Consider the following 21636-nt stretch of genomic DNA (forward strand, 5'->3'; position numbering starts at 1 on the left):
GAACAATCATTAATTTCTAATTTCAGTTTCAGAGGAAGAGGCTTTTACATCACCCTAACCTTTTTTTTTTTCTCCCCCTTCTATACTCTCAGAAAGTGGTGCCAATAGCTATGAAACAGGTATTATGGTAAGCAGGGCTGTGGAAATAACAATTAATGGGAAGCTTCTGAAACCAGCAGGTAAGATCAAGTGGTGCTGAAACTCTAAATACATTAGTTATTTGGTTGTTGCTCAACAATGAATTAGAAATTTAATAAAGATTTCAAAAGAGCTTCACTTCATATAACATTCTTTTCTCTGAAACTGTTTTAATCTTGCTAGTGGAAATCAAGCCAAAGATCTGGCTATGTCTGAGTAAGAGTGCTTAATTTATTAGTCTCATGAAGGATGTTGGTGGTCAGACAAATGAGCAAAGCTCATACTTTATCCTTTCCCAGTTTAATAATTTAGATGTTATTACATTTTTCCTTTTTTTTTTTTAGGATTCTACAGTTACCTTTTTTTTTTTTTTTTTAATTTTACTAAAAAAGACTTTCATGTATTTCTTATTAGTTGTTGGAATAAAAATTGATGCAAACAGATGGATGGAAAATTTCACAAAAACCACAATCAAGAGCCTGGTAAGCAACTGACCAAGTCTTTTTTGAACTTTATTTGCATTCCTCAAAGCTTCAGATGCAAATAGGTCTAATAGCTCTTTGTGCCAGAGTCACACTGATGTGTAGTTGCCAAGTCGTTGTGGTATTTAAATCATCCAAATGCACAAAATAAATCTATGTCGAAACAGGCCATATTTTCTACATGTCTTGCTTTCATAATTATAGAACATGGATAAAGACAAAGAAAAATGATATATTCCAGCCAGTAGACTCCCTACTAAGATTATGCTGTAGCAATGAATAAAATCTGCAAAAGACTTGGTTTTGAAAAAAGACAGAAAAAAGGTGAATCTATTTTTTATTTAATATGGAGGATGGGAAAGCAGCGAACAGTAAGGATTTGTATTGCAACCAGCATCACAGCCTTTTAGCAGAACTTAATGAAATAGGTGCTTAACCCTTTCATTCATTACACCTAATGCTTCGGTGTAAATGGGAAGGAGGAAAGGCTAAATTGAAGGGAAAACTGAAGAATTAATAGTGCGTTGGGAAAGGAGAGGCACAACATGAAGACAATTGTGGAACAACTGGATGAGACAATGGTGCTTGGTTGGTTGTATATTAAGGGATTCAATAACTGTGTCTGGCCGCTGTAGTATTAGAGCTGTAGTTCAATGGGTAGGCAAATGCATTGCCTAAATGTCAGAACAGTTAAGGACAAAACTACATAACTGAAAAAGAGAAAGACAGCGGAATATCTCAGAATTAATTTGAGATGAATGGCTGCGGCATTATCCTGTAGTTGTTTTGCTTACAGCATAATGCAAGGAGACAGTTATGTGTGTATGTACACATATGTTTCAAGAAAAAGAAAAAAATATGTTAGTAATCAAAGCCATAGAAGCTAACTGGAGGTGGTGGGCTTCCTTTATCACATGGGATTCCCATGCTTTGAGACCAGTGATACTTTTCATGGTCAAAAAAGATATTTGGCAACATGTTTTCTGCGTTTTCTTTCCATACCCCAAAGACACGGAAATGCACATTTCTTCCTCTTTTACTTCGTACTCCCAACACTGACACCCTGACAAGTCCCCTAAACGATTTCTCTCTAATATATTGAGCATTCTTAAAAATGAAGATGTATCGGAGACTTGGTGGAAGACAGTAGAGCTTGCGCTGTTGATAATTACTGCATACAGGTTGTTCACAGAGATATTTGTGATAAACAGCACACACTTAAAATTAATTTTGATTAATATACACATATGGAAAATCACATCACTTGTTCTTATCCTGATTAATTAAAATCACTGCAAAATACAGTTTCTTTTGAAACATTTTGTGAAGAATATTGTTCTGTTTTTTAGTGCAACAGTGAAATCTGTGGCTGTGAGAGAAACAGTATGGTAAGAATATGTTCAGTTTATGAATATCTGGCAGATTATGAAAATTCACTCATTCTCTATATGTTTATCTAAGACAACTCTTCTATCATTATTATTTGAAGGTTAATTTTACAGAAAACAAGACTTAGTAATTTGTGTCTTGAGAAAGAGATGAAGATTAGGAGAGAAGGGGGTGAAAGAGGGTATAAAAGTCAGGTGAAGTAGTTGCTGCAAAAATCATTTCAACGAGGTTATGAGAACTAGAGGGAAGAAAAAAAATAGAGTAAGAGCAATAAAGAATGATGTGAAGAAAAATGTGAGAAAACTGTAATGGTAACTTTCAGAGCAAGAGGCAAGTCCTCAGGAAAGGGAATAAGACTTGACTTCATCAAGGCTTTTGACGCTGTCTCCCATAACATCCTCATAGGAAAACTCAAGAAGTGTGGCTTAGATGAGTGCACAGTGAGGTGGATCGAGAACTGGCTGAATGACAGAGCCCAGAGGGTTGTGATCAGCGGTTCTCAGTCTAGTTGGAGGCCTGTGGCTAGTGGTGTTCCCCAGGGGTCAGTACTGGATCCGGTCCTGTTCAACTTATTCATCAATGACCTGGACGAAGGAGCAGAGTGTACACTCAGCAAATTTGCTGGTGACAAAACTGGGAGGGGTGGCCAATACACCAGAAGGCTGTGCTGCCATTCAGAGAGACCTGGACAGGCTGGAGGGCTGGGTGGAGAGAAACCTCATGAAGTTCAACAAAGGCAAGTGTAGAGTCCTGCACCTTGGGAGGAATAATCCCATGCACCGGTACAGGTTGGGGGCTGATCTACTGGAGAGCAGCTCTGCAGAGAAGGACCTGGGTGTTCTGGTGGACAACAAGTTCACCATGAGCCAACAATGTGCCCTTGTGGCCAAGAAGGCCAATGGTATCCTGGGGTGCATTAGGAAGAGTGTAACCAACAGGTCAAGGGAGGTTCTCCTCCCTCTCTCTACACTGCCCTGGTGAGGCCACATCTGGAGTACTGTGTCCAGTTCTGGGCCCCCCCTAGTGCAAGAAAGATAAGGAATTATTGGAGAGAGTCCAGCGAAGGGCTACAAAGATGATCAGAGGACTGGAACACCTCTGTTATGAGGAGAGGCTGAGAGAGCTGGGTCTGTTCAGCTTGGACAAAAGACTGAGAGGGGATCTTATCAACACTTACAAATACCTTAGGGGTGGGTGTAAAGAGGATGGGGCCAGACTCTTCCAAGTGGTGCCCAGCGACAGGACAAGGGGCAATGGGCACAAGCTGAAACATGGGAAGTTCCATCTGAGTATGAGGAGGAACTTCTTTACTTTGAGGATGACAGAGCACTGGAACAGGCTGCCCAGGGAGGTTGTGGAGTCTCCTTCTCTGGAGATATTAAAAACCCACCTGGACACGACCCTGTGCAACACGCTGTAGGGAACCTGCTTTGGCAGGGGATTGGACTAGAAGATCTCCAGAGGTCCCTTCCAACCCTTAACCATTCTGTGATTCTGTTATTCTGTAATTAAAAAAAAAAACAAACCTGAAAAAAAGGAACATTAGAAGAAAATTACCTTAGAGAAGGGTAAATGCAAACTGAAAAGCACCAGAATATGTGATATGCCTTTCAACAGTCATTAGTCATCCTCCTTTCCTCTGTTTCCAGCCCATTTAGGATTTGAGGATCCTGTAGCTCTGCTAGCACTCAGGAGAGCACAGCTTCAGGGTCAATCACAGTATCAGATTCTGCCATGTGCTTAAAAGCTCTCTCTGTTCCGGTCTTCCGCGAGTTCTTTTGTGGAGTGTGAAGATCATTAAATGCAGGAGTTATAGCAAAAAGGGTACTCTGGGAGGTTATCTATTTGGCCTCACTGCTATCTCTCCAATCTGACTGCCAGGATCTTTTGCAAGTGCAAGGCACAGGGAACCAGTGGGCTTCCCATTCCTGCACCTGACACCTGGAAGGAACCCACTACAGTCCTTGGCAAGTGAAAATAAGCATGACTAGCAGGCTGAGAGTCTGCCCTTCAGACTTTTACCGTTAAAAGCTGCAAATGGAAAAGGACTTTAAGCATGGCTGAAGCACACTTGTAGTCCCTTATTATGAGTTGAGATTCAGTTATAATCAGATTTAATAAGGATATAGCACTCTTAGAGCTAACAAAGTATTGAGCAAATAAGAATTTGCAAAACAACTTTTGTGAAATTAAGCCACAAATAAGCCTTTGATCTGTACAAACTTTTATAATACTGATAATGCTACTTATTATAGCTTAATATTGGCCCTTGGCTATGGGGTTACGATTTAGTCTGAGCCACATAGATTTGAAGATACTTCTGAAGTGTTGAAGAAAAAATAGTTTCTTACAGACCGTTCTCTTGACAAATCCTTTCTGCAAAACATATTTTACTTTCTTATAATAGCATGTGGACTGTGTTATCCTTGACGATGGTGGATTTCTTTTGATGTCAAATCGGGATGAATATACACAACAGGTATGTATATTTTTAAAGACAGAACACGAAATGCAATAGGAATACATTTTAAGAGATAAAAATACCATTTCAGGCTCAACTGACCCTAAGAATAACATTTCCAAACAAATAAATATTGCTGTATCAAAAATTCCAATGATTTCGTTAGCCTTTTTCACAGTCTTATTTATGGTGCAAGATACCATGCTGCTACCAAGTTGCATTTGTGCTCTGGCCTTGGGCTGATATGCTGCCAATGAACAAATGATGGTGAGGGCAAGTAGTATGGCATACACACACCTGTCTCGTACTCCTCTTGCTCTTCCCCAAGCAAGGTGATCTCATTGATAGTGCCTTTAACAATTACTGTCTAACGGGAGTTCTCCAACCAAACTTTTAGGAGAGAAATAGTCAAACAAAGAAATAAATGCATAAGCAGCACAACCAGATGAGTTGTGTAGAGGAAAACAGTGGGGTGGGGGGGAATCAGAACTGTTCACTTTTTTATGAGAAAAAATACTTGGAAATACTTTAACTTATCTCCATATATTCTCCCTCATCAGATTGGAAGATTCTTTGGTGAAATTGATCCTGGCCTGATGCGAAACCTGATTAACATGTCCCTGTATGCCTTTAACAAGTCATATGACTATCAATCAGTCTGCGATCCTGAAGAAGAACCAAAGCAAGGAGCTGGACTTCGTTCTGCTTATGTGGTCAGTAGCCCCTTGTGAGGTGACTGACATTCCCTTAAAAGTGTGCAGGTGTTTCTACAAATAGCATAATCTCTCTTCTTTTTTTTTTCCCAGCCTACAATAACAGATATTTTGCATCTCGGATGGTGGGCTTCAGCAGCTGCCTGGTAAGTGCAAGTGTGTCAGAAATCTGTATGTCCAAACTAGAATTATTCAGTAGGTTGAGACTGTATTCATCTCTCCCTGCCCCCCAAACTGCTCTGAACCCTTTGTTTCTACAGTTTCCCATGGTGAAAATTCTTAGCTATGTCTCCAAACTCCTTGGAAAATTCAGTGTTCTGTCAACAGTTGAATTCAAAACTACTCTTGCCAGGTTTTGTGATTGTGTGTTCTGACTCTACAAAATCAGCTTTAGGAAGCAGAGTTGGGATTAATGGTCTAAGTCTGATTGGCAAGTGTGAAGGTTCAGGTGAAATTATTACATTTAGAATTATTGATCACTTGGTTCCCTGTTTCAGAATATTGTCTTTCCCTTTTTCTAACAAGAAGTCTTAAGAAAATCAATGTTTGCTCTTCAGTGAATCATTTTACCAAAACACATGAAGCTTCTCTATTACAAAATATAAAGAAGTCTTGCTTCAGACTGCAGGATAACCGATATGTCATCTGATGGCACAGTTCAGTTAAAGGTTCTCATGATAATTATTAATTGGTTCTTTGAAATGGAATGTGAAAAGCACTACTGAACTATTTCAGGGAAGCGAATATATATAAAGCATTTTGGGTAATTCTATTGTCATGTGTCCTAGCATTTTTATAGATGAGGGAAAAGGTATATTTGAGCTGTTGTGGAGTTTTGGGATTGACCTTGAGAGAGGCAGGATTGCACCAGTAATTTGGTTTATCTTTCGCAATCACAATACTGGATACACTTTAAAACTGAAGATCCATTTAGGAGCTTTCTTTTCTTTTGACTTTGGTTTGTGCATTATTAATAATAACCACAGAAATGATTTTACCTATTTCAGAGACATGTAGATAGACGCCCCTACTAGCTACCTACCCCAGCGCCAAATTGGGATAAGTAATTGGAACTGGTGTGGTACTTTTGCAGTGGTGTGAATTGTACCTTTGGAGACCATCTGTTGCTTTTGCTAAAGTTTCATGATGTTTATTTTTTATAATTATGAAACTGGAATAAATTACCTACTTTATGAAGCTAAGAGTTAAAATATATAGCAGCCGAACAAGAATATAGTAATTTTCTCACAGATAGCACTATGAAGGTTGTATGTTGGTTTTTATTGTTGGTTACATTTTGTTAACAGCGACAGCTAAAATCTCAGTTTTCTTGGACAACAGCAAACCTCAAAAACTGGAGATGGGCAATAATCCAGGAGAGAAACTTGAGCTCTTCTCAGAGAAACTTGAGTTTATCAGTGTTCAAATCAGACACAGTGGTCTGGACTCAATTTAGACCTGAGGTTTATTTTGTGTGATGTTCAACTTGAAAGCACCACATGAAAGTACTTTCTATGGACATGTTTTTAATGGAATCTAGGTCAGAAGAAGGCAGAGAAGGCCATTAAGCAAGCAAAGTGAAAAGGGCTGACCAAAAATGGACTCAGTGAGGCACCTGGCAAAAGCAAATGCAGAGAAATAAGATAATCCAGGTTATTAAAGAAAACTATAGTGTTTCAGGCAACAATGTGGGATAAAAGCATGAGTGATAATTTTCAAAATGTATATGGGATACTTCAGCATTTAGTTAAGAGAGTATGTATCGTTTCTCCTTCGTGCTCTTTTAACTCAGAAGATTTTACAGTTTTCCCAGGCTGCTTTTTTGACTCAATCCCCTGTAAATCCTGTTGAATCCTCACGAAGGCTTACTGTTTTCTGTCAGCAAATTGCATCACTGTTGAATGGCATCAGGTCTCTTCTCATCCATGATGGCTAGTGTGCTGTCTATCTGATGATTCAAGGCACAAATCTGTGGCTGTGAATCCAGAGCTCCTTCAGGCAATGCCTCCACTGGAAAGGTGACAGGCAGATTCAGTTTCTTTACACCTGGATCATGCTGGTTAAGGAGAAAAAGAAAAAATCTTGGAGGTTGAATAAAGCTATACAGTCCCTTCTCTCTGCAGAACAAGCATCAGTGCAGAATGAGAGAGGAGAGAGAGGAAAGATCAGGTCATATTTGTAGGGAGAAGCAAACCTAAAATGTGATGACAGGAAACAACTTTAGAAGGTTTAAGCATAAATAGGAAGTCAAGGAACCTAGCTGGTGTGATTCCTGTTTTGACAGGTTGGTAGAGGAGAAGGGAGCCATGTATGTGGCAAGCTGGTACTTACTTCAAGTAAATAAAATAGGAAAAATGTGATCATGAGTGAAAAAAAAAATTGAAACAAATGGAGTTCTTTAAGCCTAAGTGTTTTGGCAGCATTCCATTTACCTCAAGAGCAGGAATAGAGATGATTTTAAAAGTCAACTGCTACAGTAATAATTTTTATAATATACTTGTAGTATTCCAGTGTTTGCCTCCTTCTCAGCAATTTAATGAGCCTTAATCAGTGTAAAGTATCTAATTCAGGAGCATTTTCTCTGAGTGTGTTCAAAAGGAGTTCTGGTTGGTTGAAGTGTTAGAGGAACACCAACATGCCTCTTCCACCTCCCGCAGAGGTATAAAAGGAGGACATGGATGGCATGATAACATTTCCATTATGTGAGTTACAGGCACAAACGATAGCAAATCTCCACAGTAGAATAAAATATTAGTATGAAAGCAGACCTGGGAGAAAGTGTGGAAAGAAAACCAGAGTCAAACTGTAAGTTTTAAAGAAACACAGCTTTAATAACTGGCAAAAGCATAACTAACCATGATGATTCTGTTGTTAATTGCTCTTATTTGAGTAGTTTTTAAGGACACAGTAAAATACCAAGATGGCAAAAAGCCTTTAACAAATGTATATTGTCTCTCTGTGTTCAGGTCTATCTTACAGCAGCTGTTTTTGAGCTTGACTTTTCCACGTTTTCTTGAGGCAGGTAAGTCAAGAGAATGTTAGAGAGTCAACTTTGAGTGAAGTAGAAGGTAAGAATCTAGGCGGGGGGCCATATTTGGATCTCCCCATCGCGTCTGTGACTTAAGAATGTCATTGTTTATTTATTTATTTTCTTGTTTCTGTCAGCTGATATGGAAGATGATGATTTCAGTGCTGCCCTGTCTAAAACAAGCTGCATTACTGAGCAAACTCAGTATTTCTTTGAAAATGATGATAAATCTTTTGGTGGAATTGTAGACTGTATAAACTGCTCCAGGTAAATTTTCTTCAATATGTATAATAACTTTTGGATATTCATTTATTTTACAAAAGATAATGACACCATTATAAGAACAAAAAATATATTTTGGTTTAATTACACCAAACTTACGTAAGGAAGACAAAGGAATAAAATGATAAATTGCATTTTCTTTGTATTTGTTTAGAATGAATTTTAATTGTAATAATTGAAGAATTATAGAAATATTTTAGTTTAATTTTTGTTTTATAATCTGTATATGCTCCATAAAAATTGTATTTTTGTCTCTGTTACAATTTATTTTCTTTTAATTTATTACATGAACTTAAAGGCATTCTGTAATATTCAGAAGAAGATTCTTTTCTTTAATCTGGTTATGTATTAGAATTTTTGATGGCCAAGAAGATTATGCAATTTATCTTCAAATTTACCTTCTAGTCAATAGTGCTCATGACTGAAGAGCTATGGGTCTTATTAAGCAAATCATGCTGTTTTGTTTTGTAATTAAAAGAAATACTCTTCAGGCGCCATGTGCCTATTCAAGTTGATGTTTAATGTTACGTTAAAAACAAATGGATACTTCAGAAACATAGCAACTTGGACCTAATTCTGCGTTTCATACAAAAGTCTGCTGGGTTGAAACTTTGCATACATTAGGAGTTGCTGAAAATGTCTTAGAAATTAAAAATAACAGTCAGATTTCAAACTCCTTGAAGACAATATATCAAGCCAAGGAAGAAAGACAGAGAACATTGGAAAATGGTGAACGCAGCCAAAACACACAGACATTTTCTCCCACTTCCATACTTCCTTCTCCACATTGCTAATACGTGTTTGTGTGGTACCTGGTTGCACAGAAGAGTCATTAAGCTGGGCTTTTTGGTTTTGTTTTTGGTATTTGTAGGTTTTTTTGGTTTGGTTTCTGATTGATTGTTTTTATTTTTTAATCTAGAGAGTTTTCAGAAGGGTTCTTTAGTTCAGTTTACTGAAAGACTACAGAAATGATTATGCTAATATTGCAAAAAATAGTGCCACAGTGTGGGAATAAGTATGAAAGGACAATTTCAGCTGGTTAAAACAACCAGATACGTAATCACAACATCAGTTATTTAATTAACAGGTATTTAGTCCTTTTATTGTACCCAGTCAGGGGTATGAACTCATAATCTGTGAAATTTCAGAAATAATCTGATCAATTCGCACATAAGTAATAAAACTCTGCTTATATAGAGTGGTAACCACCTGTATGAAAAGACTTGCTTGTTATTTTATGTGTGTATGATAATGTATTTAGAAACCACTAAAAGCAACTAACCTGTTAGATTGCCCTGAATTGTCCCCTCTCTGGAAGTGTTTAAGGCCAGGCTGGGTGGGGCTTTGAGCAACCTGGTCTAGTGGAAGGTGTCCCTGCCCCGTGGCAGGGGGTTGGAACTAGATGATCTTTAAGATCCATTCCAATGCAAACCGTTCTATGATTCTATTAATTTAGTTCTCTTTGGCAGGTAAAATATATTTTATTAATGACTAAGAAATATTAAGATTTTTTTTCTCTGTTTTTTTGAAGGTCTGTCTGTGTTTCCAGTATATTTAAATTGTACATAAATGTTATCCTTGAAAAATCCAGAAATACCCTTAACTTTAGTATCTAAGGCATGAAGTGTAGTATCTATAGCTTAAAAGGTATAATGCTACCTATTCAATTATTTATAAATTGAAAATGACCCTACTAACTTAAAGGCCTTCTGTGGCATTATATATACATAAAAATACAACAAATACACATCCAATGCATACCCTAATACACATCCAATACATACCCTAAACCTCTTTCTCACTCTTCTTACAGACAGTTTTATGTGTTGGGGTTTTGTTTGTTTGTTTGTTTTTGTTGTTTGGGGTTTTCTCAGTTTTGTTAGGAGAAGAATTGATGCTGAACTGATTTTATTTCTCAGTACAGCTACTGTTGTAGCAGCACAGAGCTAGCTATTAACTCAATTAAATTCATTTTTTGCTCTTTTCCATGTTTTCTGCTAATAAGTCTAGTTGAAAGGGGGAACCATGGAAATGCCAAAAAGATTACAAAATTTGTTATAAATGTTTCTTGCTGTTCTTTAATGGAAAAAATAAACAGTAGCAGGCAGACTGAATCTGTGAAGTTGGATTACTTTTATTCCAATACTGTGTGTCCTTCTCAAATACGGGTTTCCTTGCTTCATTTAAACACAGGTTTTTGTTGGCTTTTTTTTCCAGACTTTATCATGCAGAGAAGATTTCAAACACCAATCTAGTATTCATTATTAGTGACAGCCAACTGCTGTGCCGCTCCTGTGACCCAAAGCCACTGATGCAAGCAGAGAAGCCGGGTATCCTTTAAAATCACGTTATTTAGTGGTGTGGATTGATTTTTGGCTATGATATACTGGATTATATTTGGAAAAAAATAGCCTGTTTATGTACATATTAGTAGCATGGTTGCCACTGGAGTACTTGAAGCAGCAGATATTTGTGGATGGTATCACGAATCATCTGAGGCAGCAGTCACTGCGGTAGAGAGCAGAGCTGTTATTTGTGAGGACCTAAACAGAAATGGGCTCACAGGAACTTAATGAATTTTCCAAAAGGCAGATGCAAAGTCTTGGATCCAGGACAGAATAATGACATGCAGCTGGGCAGGCTGGGGGGCAGAGTGACTGGAAACAGCTTTGCAGGAAAGGACTGGAGGACCATGATGGACAAGAAGTTGAACATCAGTTGGCACTGTGCCTTGCAATAAAGAGGGCCAGTTGCATCCTGGGCTGTGTTAGCAAGAGTGTAGTCAACAGGTTGGGAGAATTGATCCATCCCATCTTTTCAGCAGTGATGAGACCACATCTGGAGATCTGTGTACAGTTTGGGGCTCCGCAGTACCACACAGACATACTGGAGGAAGTCCAGTGAGGGGCCACCAAGGTGGCTGGCATCTGGAGCACAGGACAGGCAAGGGGAACCTGAGAGTCCTGGGTTTGTTCAGCCTTTAGAAAAGACAATGGTATGACTGTCAAGAGAAATAACAAAGAAGGGCAACACCAAGAGTAATTGATCATGAAAAGCTGAGATGCTGCACTGATGCCTGCAACACTGAGGTGAAGTGATGGACGCACTTTAGTATGTGCTCAGTGCCAATGAGAACTGCTTACTTCTTGTGGTAACTGCTTTAACCATCAAAGATAGAGTTTATCCAGCTACTAGCATAGAATTTCTTCAGAGCTGGTTGGAGACATAGGTGGCATATATGCAAAGCGGAGTCCTTGCAACACATGCATTAAAATTAAAAGCATGTGAAACATTGCGCTAATTTACAACCACTTCATGCCAATCTCTATGCCTTTAGCCTGTTCACTCCAGTAGATACCTGTAGGTGATGGTGATGGAAATACATAAAAACAACATACACATATTCTAGACCAGGAGAAATTCACCTCAATTTTTTCTCTGCTATATATGCTTGAGGATAGCATGCCAGAGATGTTAAATCAAATCATAATTTGGATTATTATGACAGAATATGGAAAACAATTAGTAATACCTTTGTCCATGTCAGGAAGTTAGTTGAGACAGTCTCTCCCATTCCTGAAAGAAAAGCAGATGGTGGTAGAGATGACTGTGTTTCTTTGGCACAAGAAATATGTTCATTGTTGCATTAATAAAACTGGTATTCCATCTATGCTTGGGCTGAAAAGGAAGTTACATTGGGGTGGAAGCAATATCCATGTCATCACAGAACTATGTAAACACAGCCTAATATTCTAATTGGCTCCAGTCCATGACAGTTTGATTAACTGTTGCCACTGTCTGCATTTATAGACAGCACTCCTATAGAGAATGAAGCACGTTTGATGGGAAATGGGCACATGACTTGCATTTCGCTGAGGGGCCCAAATGTTCTAAAAAGCAGTAAATGCTCTCAAATGGCAGCCAGAGCAGCTGGGTGGGCTTATATTGACTAAATGAACTTTTATTTTTGTTCCACCAATGAGGTACTAAGCTATTCTCTCTCCTATAACTAAGGTACATTGTGAAATGCAGATGTAGCGTAACATCACACAAGCAGAGAGAATGACCTTTGGGTGCTATTCAGATGGTTATTATTAGACTCTGCTTCTTTCTGGCTAGTGCAGCTTTGCTTGTGCACGTGGTCTTTTAGAATATTTCTACGTTTTGACTTCCCTTTCAGCTGGGCCCCGGCAGAGGAAAAGGGAGGTGAGTCTGACAACATCTGAATGAAGACAGATGTAGATCTGTAGAACTAAGTTCCCCATCCTGTTGCCTCCTCTTCCATTGGGCATCTCCACTCATTGCAATGAAGCTGCTGTAGTATTCCACAGCACTGCGCGAACAGGATTGCTTCAAGTATAAGTTAGAGCTATAAGTAAGTAAGTAAGTCTTGGTGCTCAAGTTTTTAAAAACACTCTAGCTTAGCTTTAGTGTGTGTACTACCAACAGTGGAATAAAAAAACCTTAACACACTGAATGGCAATATATGCAGGTTTCAACAGAAGATGGTTTTGCAGTTTACCATATCCGTGCCTTTCAAGTATGATGCAATGACTTGTGTCCCTTGTTAGCCAGTGGCAAATGTGAAGCATAGTATTTACATTTAAATATCAGCAATTGCAGATTTCAGAGTCGTAAGCTAAAGCATTAGCTCACATTTACACTTAACTAATTAAAACCGTGTCACTGCTCCTATTTCTCTCCTGCTGTTCTCCTGTTAGTTTGGACAGCTTTTTCTCTGTCTTCCTTCATCACTGAAATGCTAATGAGATCTGATTAGGTTTTCTGTCATTTACTATGAAAGCCTTATGAAAGTGGGATGATCTTATCTATGATATTTGGGGTAATACAGGTGTACACATAATAAAATCAGTAGTTCTTATAGGCCTTCACTGCAATTTTCAGCCTGTATATAGCATTACTTTTCCAAACAGGCTTCCTTCCTTTTACTGTGTATCTTCATTTTAGCAGAATAGCTCAGTGGTAACATACGCTATAACCAATCAGCACCATTGAAAGTTTACTACTCTATCAAATATTTTCTGTAATATTTATGCAATGGTAATAAAAGTAATACAGAAAATATTAAAAAAACTTCAGCTTTTATTTTTATTTTGTGTACAGTTCTGGAAGTACTGGTTCTAAAATGTCTTGCAGGATGTTTATTTTCTTGATTAAAGCAATGTAAAATAAAAAAGGGTATTTGATTTTGATTTATCTGGAGGATTGGTTTGGTTTGGTTTTCTTTAATTTAAACAAGGAACTGAGACTATTGATGTTTATTTCATTACTATCTGAATTAGTATAAAACTTCTCTGCTCCCACAAAAGTAAAAACACAATGTTAATCCTGCTAATGTACAATGCATGAAAAGCAGTCACACTCCTTAACCACCGAAACAGATGAAGGGCCAAATCCTTGTGAAATGGTCAAACAACCAAGATACAGAAAGGGTCCTGATGTCTGTTTTGATGAAGCCAAACAGGTAAAATTGAACTTGTAAGACTTCAAGACTATCTTTAAAAACTATTGTAGAGCTGTTTTAGAAGACCAGTGAAAACTACGTTTAAATGTGCCTTGGTGCCTGGTAACCTATCTATCACTAAACATACTGTTCACTCTAGACCATAGCCACTCTATTTCAAGTATCCCATGATTAACATAAAATCAACAGCTGCTTTCTTATCTGCCTTTCCTATAACCATTGCACTTTCACACATGATTCCCTCTAAAAAAAAAACCCATCGGCAAGCATAAAACTGATGGTCTCTGTACAGTGCTGTGAAATTTATTTCTTCTGTGGATTTCACAAACAGATGTTAATTCTGGCTTAGAAGTATTATTTTTATATTAGTGTTTCCAAATATTATTTAGGGTGTTGTTAAATGATTAAAAACATCATATGTGGTTTAGGATGTTGTTCCTCTTAGAAATTCTGCAAATGTGTATTGAGCTTAGGTCACATTCTTAACAGGAATAAAAGTGCATTACTTTACTGAAATCAGCAAAACTATGCTGTTTAGTACTCCCTGCATGATATACATTACAGTTTTAAAGGAGAAAAATTATAATTGTGCCACATATATAAATTATTTTGAATATACTCTCTGTCTTACCTTTCAAAATGCTGTATGAAAGAGAATATGGTGAATTCAAATTGTTCAGAATAAATTTCAAGACAAAAAGAACTGAACAGGGAAGTACCTGCCATTATATAAAATAAATATTTTTAAAATCCATTTGTGATGCCTCATCCCATTTCTGCAAAGGAAAGATTGTCCAAAACTAGTGCAGTTAGTTGGCTATAACTGCTGTATACCAAGTTTTCTTCCAGTATATTCTCTGCTTTTCTTTAATGACGCACAATTACTGGCAGGTCAGCAGTATTAAAAAAGTCCAGACAGTTAGTATTCAATGCATTTTCCTAGTAACCAAATTTTGTTTCAAAAAGGAAGTCTTCTTACTGGCCAACAAAAGTTAAACAAAGTTGAAAAACCATCCAAAAGCTTTTTGGCCATTGTAAATATTCTAGATCCTTCTGATACAATTGTGTGTGAAAGTACAACTCTTGCTCACTAGCTTGATGTGCTGATCAGTGTGTAAGTCATGTGTTTTGTAACAGTGGATTGTTTTGGTTAAGTTTATTTGCAAAATTTGCTGTGAATCTCTTGCTCTTGGGTGGATGCTTTCACATTAACTCTGCTAACTGCCAGCAATCTGCATGATATCTCATCTTGTATGTCTTTTTTTCTGTGTTTTCTTTCCTTTCCTCTACTTGCTACTTTGCCCGTTATTAATAGGATCAGCCTATATGCACAACGAGTCGTGCCTCTGCCATGACGTCCGCTCCTATCTTCATTTTTCTGCAAGTTTTCATGTGGTGTGGATGGTCAGTTACTTTCTCTAATTTTTTGTTTTGTTCTTGGCTTAAAAAATTAGCAGACTTTTTTACTTACTAAGCATACAAAAGAAAACAGAATTAAGCCAGTCCCAAAGGCAACAATCTGGAGCAAATTACTATTGCAATATTAAGGGAAATTAAATATGAAAAAAACCCTGTCTGGAGCCTTATAAATCACAACTACAGAACACAAGGGCCTTTCCCATAGCAGATACAAAGACACGGGAACCTGTTGGGTTTATATGGTCGGCTCTTTGAGATTGCACATGTACCCAGTCAGTGTCATTCCCTTCAAAACATTTTTCCCTTATCCCTGTTAAAATGAAACAGAAGAAAGTTTTCTGCACAGAGACAAAGGTACAAAGTAATTAGAAGAGACTATCATACCTGTGAAAATAAAGCTGTACTTAGGGATAGCAAGGATGAGTGCTCTGTGTTAGAGTAAGTGTTGCTATTGAGAAGAGTAAGGAGTTTTCACTGCATTCAAATTAACACAAATGTTAATGACAGAAGGTAATAGCATGCATCAATTTGGTTAAACTACGAATTCAGTAAAATCATATTTTTGCTTTTTACTTTTTTGCAACCTAAACATATTCATTGCCTAATTGCAGCAGAAGGTGGGTTTTTTCTTCTAATGATATACATGGATACATGAAGTCTTGCATGTTGACTTAGTGCAGGCTCTGGGGTTCATAACAAAAGCCTTGGCATTTTAGACTGTGTTGCATTTAATGGTGTGCGAGTGTGCACTGCTGTGCTAGTGACATGTATGCAAGAGAACTGCTCATCTAAAGAGAATAAAATTAATGATCTTGTACCCTGGAGGGGTTTCTGATCAATATTATTACTCAGAAAACCACTAGAGGGAGATACTAACATACCTATCCAAGTAAAGCCAGCTGAGAGGCAGCAACGGAAACTTTAAAGTAATTTTTCAGAGTTAGTGTAGTAAAATATCGAAAATTATAACGATTTAGAACACTCATTTTGTCAATAATTTATATTCTCTTTATCCTTGGGGGATGGCTCAATCAATATTACTTGAACATCAGTGAAAAAAAGCCTAAATTTCTGTTTAACAGCTGTATTTGAGTAATTTTGAAGTTTCCTGTTCTGTATTTAAATGATCTAATTTCAAGCAAACCTAGGAACTTGCACAGCCATGGCTGAAGGTTGCAAGGAAAGGTGAAAATCCCTTCCCCCAAGGCAGTGGTATTTCATATTAAAATCTAGAAGATTAACATCTCTTGTCCTTACTCATGCAATTTTCTCTGCGAGTAACCTTATTTTAATTAAAAATCTACTGTCCAATGCACATAAAGCAGCAGAGACTCACCTTGAGCTGAATTCTTTATGTCCAAAATGGTCTTTCTGCTCAAGAAGGCAAACCAAAATACTGGGAAACTCTCGAAATATAATTTTACTTGATAGACTTTTGGCAGCAGAAAGTTTTAAAGGTAATTTCATTCATCAATCTTGTTTTTAATAACTTTATGATTTTGGAAATATGTTCTCACTGGATATTAATCTGTGTAGTTTTATTAAAATCACTGAAGCCAACACAGATACAAACCAGCTGATCAGGTTCAATAATGGCAGCTTTTTTTTTCATCAAGGATAACAAAATAGTCTTTATCATCTCGTTGAATAGGTTGCTCTTACTTTATACCTGTACACTGTTTTTTTGTTTGCCATGCTTGAGAATAAAGACAAGAACTCTGCAGGTTTTTAGCCCCTTCTGGGCATGTCTTATTTTCATCAGCTCCCAGGGATGTCAGTGGGAGCTTTAAGGGGGATCAGCAGCCCAGACAGCTCTATACATCTTGATGGGATTGGCTGTATCCCTGATCTGTGTGTGGGTAGCTATACAGCTTTGACAGCTTTGTGGGATACTCCAGACAAAGGAGGGTAACACTAAATTTATGAAAGACCATGCACTGGAACTTGAAATGACTCTGGAGTAAAAGCAAAGGTGTTCTCCATGCAATATGAAGCATTTAAAATGTGTGTTTATAAAAGGTATAACTTTGAGGTGCTCAGTTTGATATCAAAGGCCAGATCAGAAGATCTTTGGCAGATATTGTTGGTTTATCCTTTTTATAGGATAAATATATATAGCACAATGGGTTCTGATAAATGATTAAGGTTTCAAGGCAAAGTTTTAGTACATTCAATACTTATAGTGTACTTTTAAAGAAGTAACAAATATGTTTATAGACTTATACCTGTATGTGTATATATATGTATTTATATTTCCATGTGTGTCTTTAAAATTTTGGACTGGCACTTCCTTCAAGGAAATGTTGATATATAACAATGAATATGTGGGTTTGATACTTAAGAATGAATATTGTTGGTTTTATAAAAGCATTCATTTCCATTCTGCAGGTGCTGGATAATTTTCATAGTGTGTGATGTTGTAAAATAACCCTCTCTAGAGTTATCACAGTAAGGCATGATGTGAAGGAGATGACATTTGAGTTTGACACTTCTCTACCTCAAGCACGCAGGGAAATTTGATGTGACTTATTAATGCAAGACATTTCTGATACACTTCTGATGAAATGAAACTGGCTAAAGAGGATTCTTTCCAATTTCTTTTCCAATTGTTTCTCTCTTCAAAGAGGAATAATATACAGAATATTATTTTGAAGACAACAAAGAGAGGACATCCCCAGCTCATCTGCTGGTTATTCAGGTTTTCTGTGTGACTAATGTAGTAGAGACTAGTGTAACGGGCTGGAACATTTCAGTGAAAGTGCTTAAAAATAGTTCAGTGTCTAACTGCACTGGCAGAGGTAAAGATGAGATGAGGTAAAGATAAGATAAGGTAAAGATAAGATAAAATGATGCTATGTAATTTGTTATAAGAAATTTTATAAGAAATCTCAAAAATAACATTTACAGGAAACAGTTGAGAAGTTTTCTTAAAGCTCAGGAATAGGGGAAGTGTTTTCAAAAAAGACATTTTGAAGACCATTCAAAACTTATGTTTTAGTCTGGTTCCAAATTAATGATGGGATCCCACTCATTTCCATAAAACTGTTGATTTTTTGCATTTATGTAAATCAGCATGTAATCAGACTTTCTCCTCCTTTTTTTATTTACATTTCTTGTAATTTTCACAACAGTTAAAGCACACAAAAATTACCATATGCAATGCTGGGGAGGAAAAAGTAATTTAGGTAGGATTTACTGTACCTTCTTTGCCAGTACTATTTTTGTCTTGGCTTAGGACACAAAAGAATAACTGATTCCAGAGAGAATATTTAGAAATTGTTCTTGGCAGAACTGCTGGCTTACCGCTGTAAATTGGTCTACAAACCTCAGAAATTCAACGTGACTTTGATCGATATGAATTTAAAATCTCACCAACCTTGGAATATGTGTATAAACCTTATATACTTTTGTCTAGTATAGTTAAACTTTGTCATTCATAATAAGAAGATACCTCTCCTTCATGAGGCTTCCAAGACATTCTCCACCCTTGTGAAGTTGTGAATCCTTTAAAAACTTTTCTATGTAGTCTTAGGGAGAGAAAAATGATACTACAATATTTTTTTTCAATCCAATAGGAATATTACATAGTATAACTGTTGAATGTAAAAGCAGTGCTCATCATAAATTGTGATGTAGTTTAAAAAAAAGAATCTCAAAAAGCAAATAGAAATGGGCAGCTGGGATTTGTTTCAAGTACATATAGTAGTAGGATTAATTCATCAACATAATTTACCCAATATTTGGTCTAATGAAGAGGTGACATGAAAGCTGAGTACTGTGTAATTCTGTATGTGGAGGTCCACCTATTCTGTATCCGTAATGGATGCCTTTTTCACTGTAATGATATTTTTCCCTTCCTATTATGCACAATTTTGTTTAAGACCTTCAATTTACTTCTTTCTTACTCTCCCGACATCTCCCCTCTGCTGGAAAATTTTAGACCTTATGCTTTACTTTAGACTATTTCTTCAAAGATGACTGTTCTAAATAATTTCAGTGATAAGAATCTTAAATACCAAGAGGTAACACTAAGTACTCTTCATTGAATTCATGTGAGAAGAAACCGTTACTGATAATTCTGTTTCTGATGGTACTCACTGTGCGGAAGATGCAAAATGGTTATTTTTAGGTGCTTTGAATAGAAATAAAGTTACATGACAAGACACAATGCAGATGTAAAAAGTGACAGAGCCAAAATAAATAAACCAGAAAGTTCAGTGCATCTTCAAATCTTAGCATCCTACTCCAAATGTGGTGCAGCAGAGTTCACTTATGACTTACTTGTTGACCGGAAACCTTAGGAATTTTGAACTTGTAGAGTGCAACCAACTGAAAAAAAAAAAGCCTGAGCCAAAATTATAGAACTAAATTACAAACCTAACAGATAGCAGAGAAATGTCTGGAAATGGCTACTATTGATAAAGAATGGCAGGTAACGTGAGCTATTTGCTTTAGGACAGAATTAATGTTTTTTTTCTTCTTTTTTTTTCTGAAGAATGTGAATGCTCTTTTTGGGTTGGATTTTTTTTTCCTTTTACTTCCAAGTTTCTAAGGGAGACTGTTGGTGAATGCTATAATTCCTGATGACGCATTGAGTCTAATTTGTCTGCTTTATCTGATTTTCCATATATTTATTCCAAACTGATTCTGATTCCTCTGACCTCTCTGCCTTAAAGAATGCATTGTGCGTGGTGGGAATCTCACTAAAGTCTTCACCCCTTAAAACTGACACAAAGAGCCCACTGAAGTCCTTTGCTATGCCCTGTAATCCCCAAGTCAGTCCTCTCTTTACACCTCTGTTACCAAGCAGTTGCCCTAACTCCGTATTTGGCTTTGTTCTTTTGATTTAGTCAAAACTTTCTACTATCATTTTCAGCATATTTTGTAGGGAGGTTATAAAAATTCTTTATCAGCCCTCCTAATTTCCTGTTTATATCTAATCTGCCATTTCTATGTGCTTTCCTGTTCTTGGCCATTTCAGTAAACTAGATTTCTTAAATTCTGACCTTTTCCCTATGACAGTGTACTTAATTTCCCTACTGATTCATGCATGGGTGTTTCTTTGGGGTTTTGGGTTTGTTTTGGTTTTTTTTTGTCTGTGTGTGGAGGGGGAGGTTGGTGTTTTTTCAATTGTTTTGGCATTAGATTTTTAGGGGAGGGGGGTGGTGGTTGTAATTGTGGCATTCATTTTACCTTGGTATCTAATGCAATATTTCTAAATATTCTTCTGGATCCTTGTGAGGGACTTGCTTTTTGAGACGCTTCTAGGTGTTTTTTTTCCTGCTTTCTGGTTTTTGTTTGTTTGCTTGGGGTTTTTTTTCGTTTTCTTGGTTTTGGGGTTGTGGGGTTTTTTAACTGCTTTTGGTAATTTTCACATAGTTCCCTTTCTTGAAATTGGTATCGTTTGGATTTGGTTGGTCTGATCTCTCACACAACAATGCTAAATCCTATTATGTTGTGGTCTACAGAGCTACTGGAGCTATACTAGAGCTGTACAGAGCAGCCCTCTACTAATAATTTTGAAGAGGGCTCCATGCACCACTAAAGATTCAAAGACTATTTGTTCCAAAAGGCAGTCATTTATCCAAAAATGTGATCTCTACATCTCTTTTTGATAAGGCATTGATCCAGTCTATATATGGCTTTTCTAATCTCACATAACGTTTCCTGATTGATATTGTCACTTTGATCAGATGGTCAGCAGAGCAGTCTTAGTGTTGAGTTTTTATAATTAGACTCTGAAATTTCTTACCCACAGAGATTCCATCACACTTTCCTTTTCCTGTTATACTTTAATGCTTTTACACTTTATATTATCCTTTACATACTACCCTTCTGCTGTATGTCCTACACTGTTGTTCTTACAAAGTTGTCTGCCTGACAATGCAATGTCTTACTGATTATTCTCCTTCCACCAGGTTTCTGATATGTGTATTATTTTGGGATGATTCACTGATGACTTGTCTTCATTCCCTCATCTTAATGTTCCTAGCATTGGTGTAGAAGCACTTGAAAGTTTTGCTTAAGGATGTGCCAATAAATTAAAGGTGTTTTAATGACCCTTCCTTATTTATCCTAATTGTACTTTTTATCCCTCTCCCTCCAGCCTTTTCTGAGGCACATTGAATATTAGTTATGTCTGCTTCATTGGCATGTCAGTCTGAACCAGGACCTGTTCCATGCATGTTGGCTTTCCTCAGCTTTTTGTTCTAAAGTCTTTTTAATTTCTGTGCCAGCAG

General features: G+C 37.1%; 1 protein-coding gene across 4 annotated transcripts in view; it reads left to right on the forward strand.

Moving 5' to 3' along the window:
• CACNA2D1 (calcium voltage-gated channel auxiliary subunit alpha2delta 1) overlaps positions 1-21636 on the forward strand; it is a 453094-nt gene that overhangs the window by 425585 nt on the left and 5873 nt on the right. For 2 of the 4 annotated variants that reach the window (XM_068400329.1, XM_068400330.1), the window contains exons 29-38: positions 93-179; positions 553-620; positions 1970-2008; positions 4417-4488; positions 5031-5183; positions 5277-5329; positions 8150-8205; positions 8349-8478; positions 10711-10823; positions 13896-13978. In XM_068400329.1, coding sequence (XP_068256430.1) covers positions 93-179; positions 553-620; positions 1970-2008; positions 4417-4488; positions 5031-5183; positions 5277-5329; positions 8150-8205; positions 8349-8478; positions 10711-10823; positions 13896-13978 — 854 coding nt within the window. Of the gene's footprint in view, positions 1-92; positions 180-552; positions 621-1969; positions 2009-4416; positions 4489-5030; positions 5184-5276; positions 5330-8149; positions 8206-8348; positions 8479-10710; positions 10824-12985; positions 13073-13895; positions 13979-21636 lie in introns of those variants that run through there. The other 2 variants (XM_068400332.1, XM_068400331.1) reach the window with 2 other exon arrangements.

Source organism: Nyctibius grandis, chromosome 5 (assembly GCF_013368605.1).
Source record: "Nyctibius grandis isolate bNycGra1 chromosome 5, bNycGra1.pri, whole genome shotgun sequence".
Classification (NCBI taxonomy): domain Eukaryota; kingdom Metazoa; phylum Chordata; class Aves; order Nyctibiiformes; family Nyctibiidae; genus Nyctibius; species Nyctibius grandis.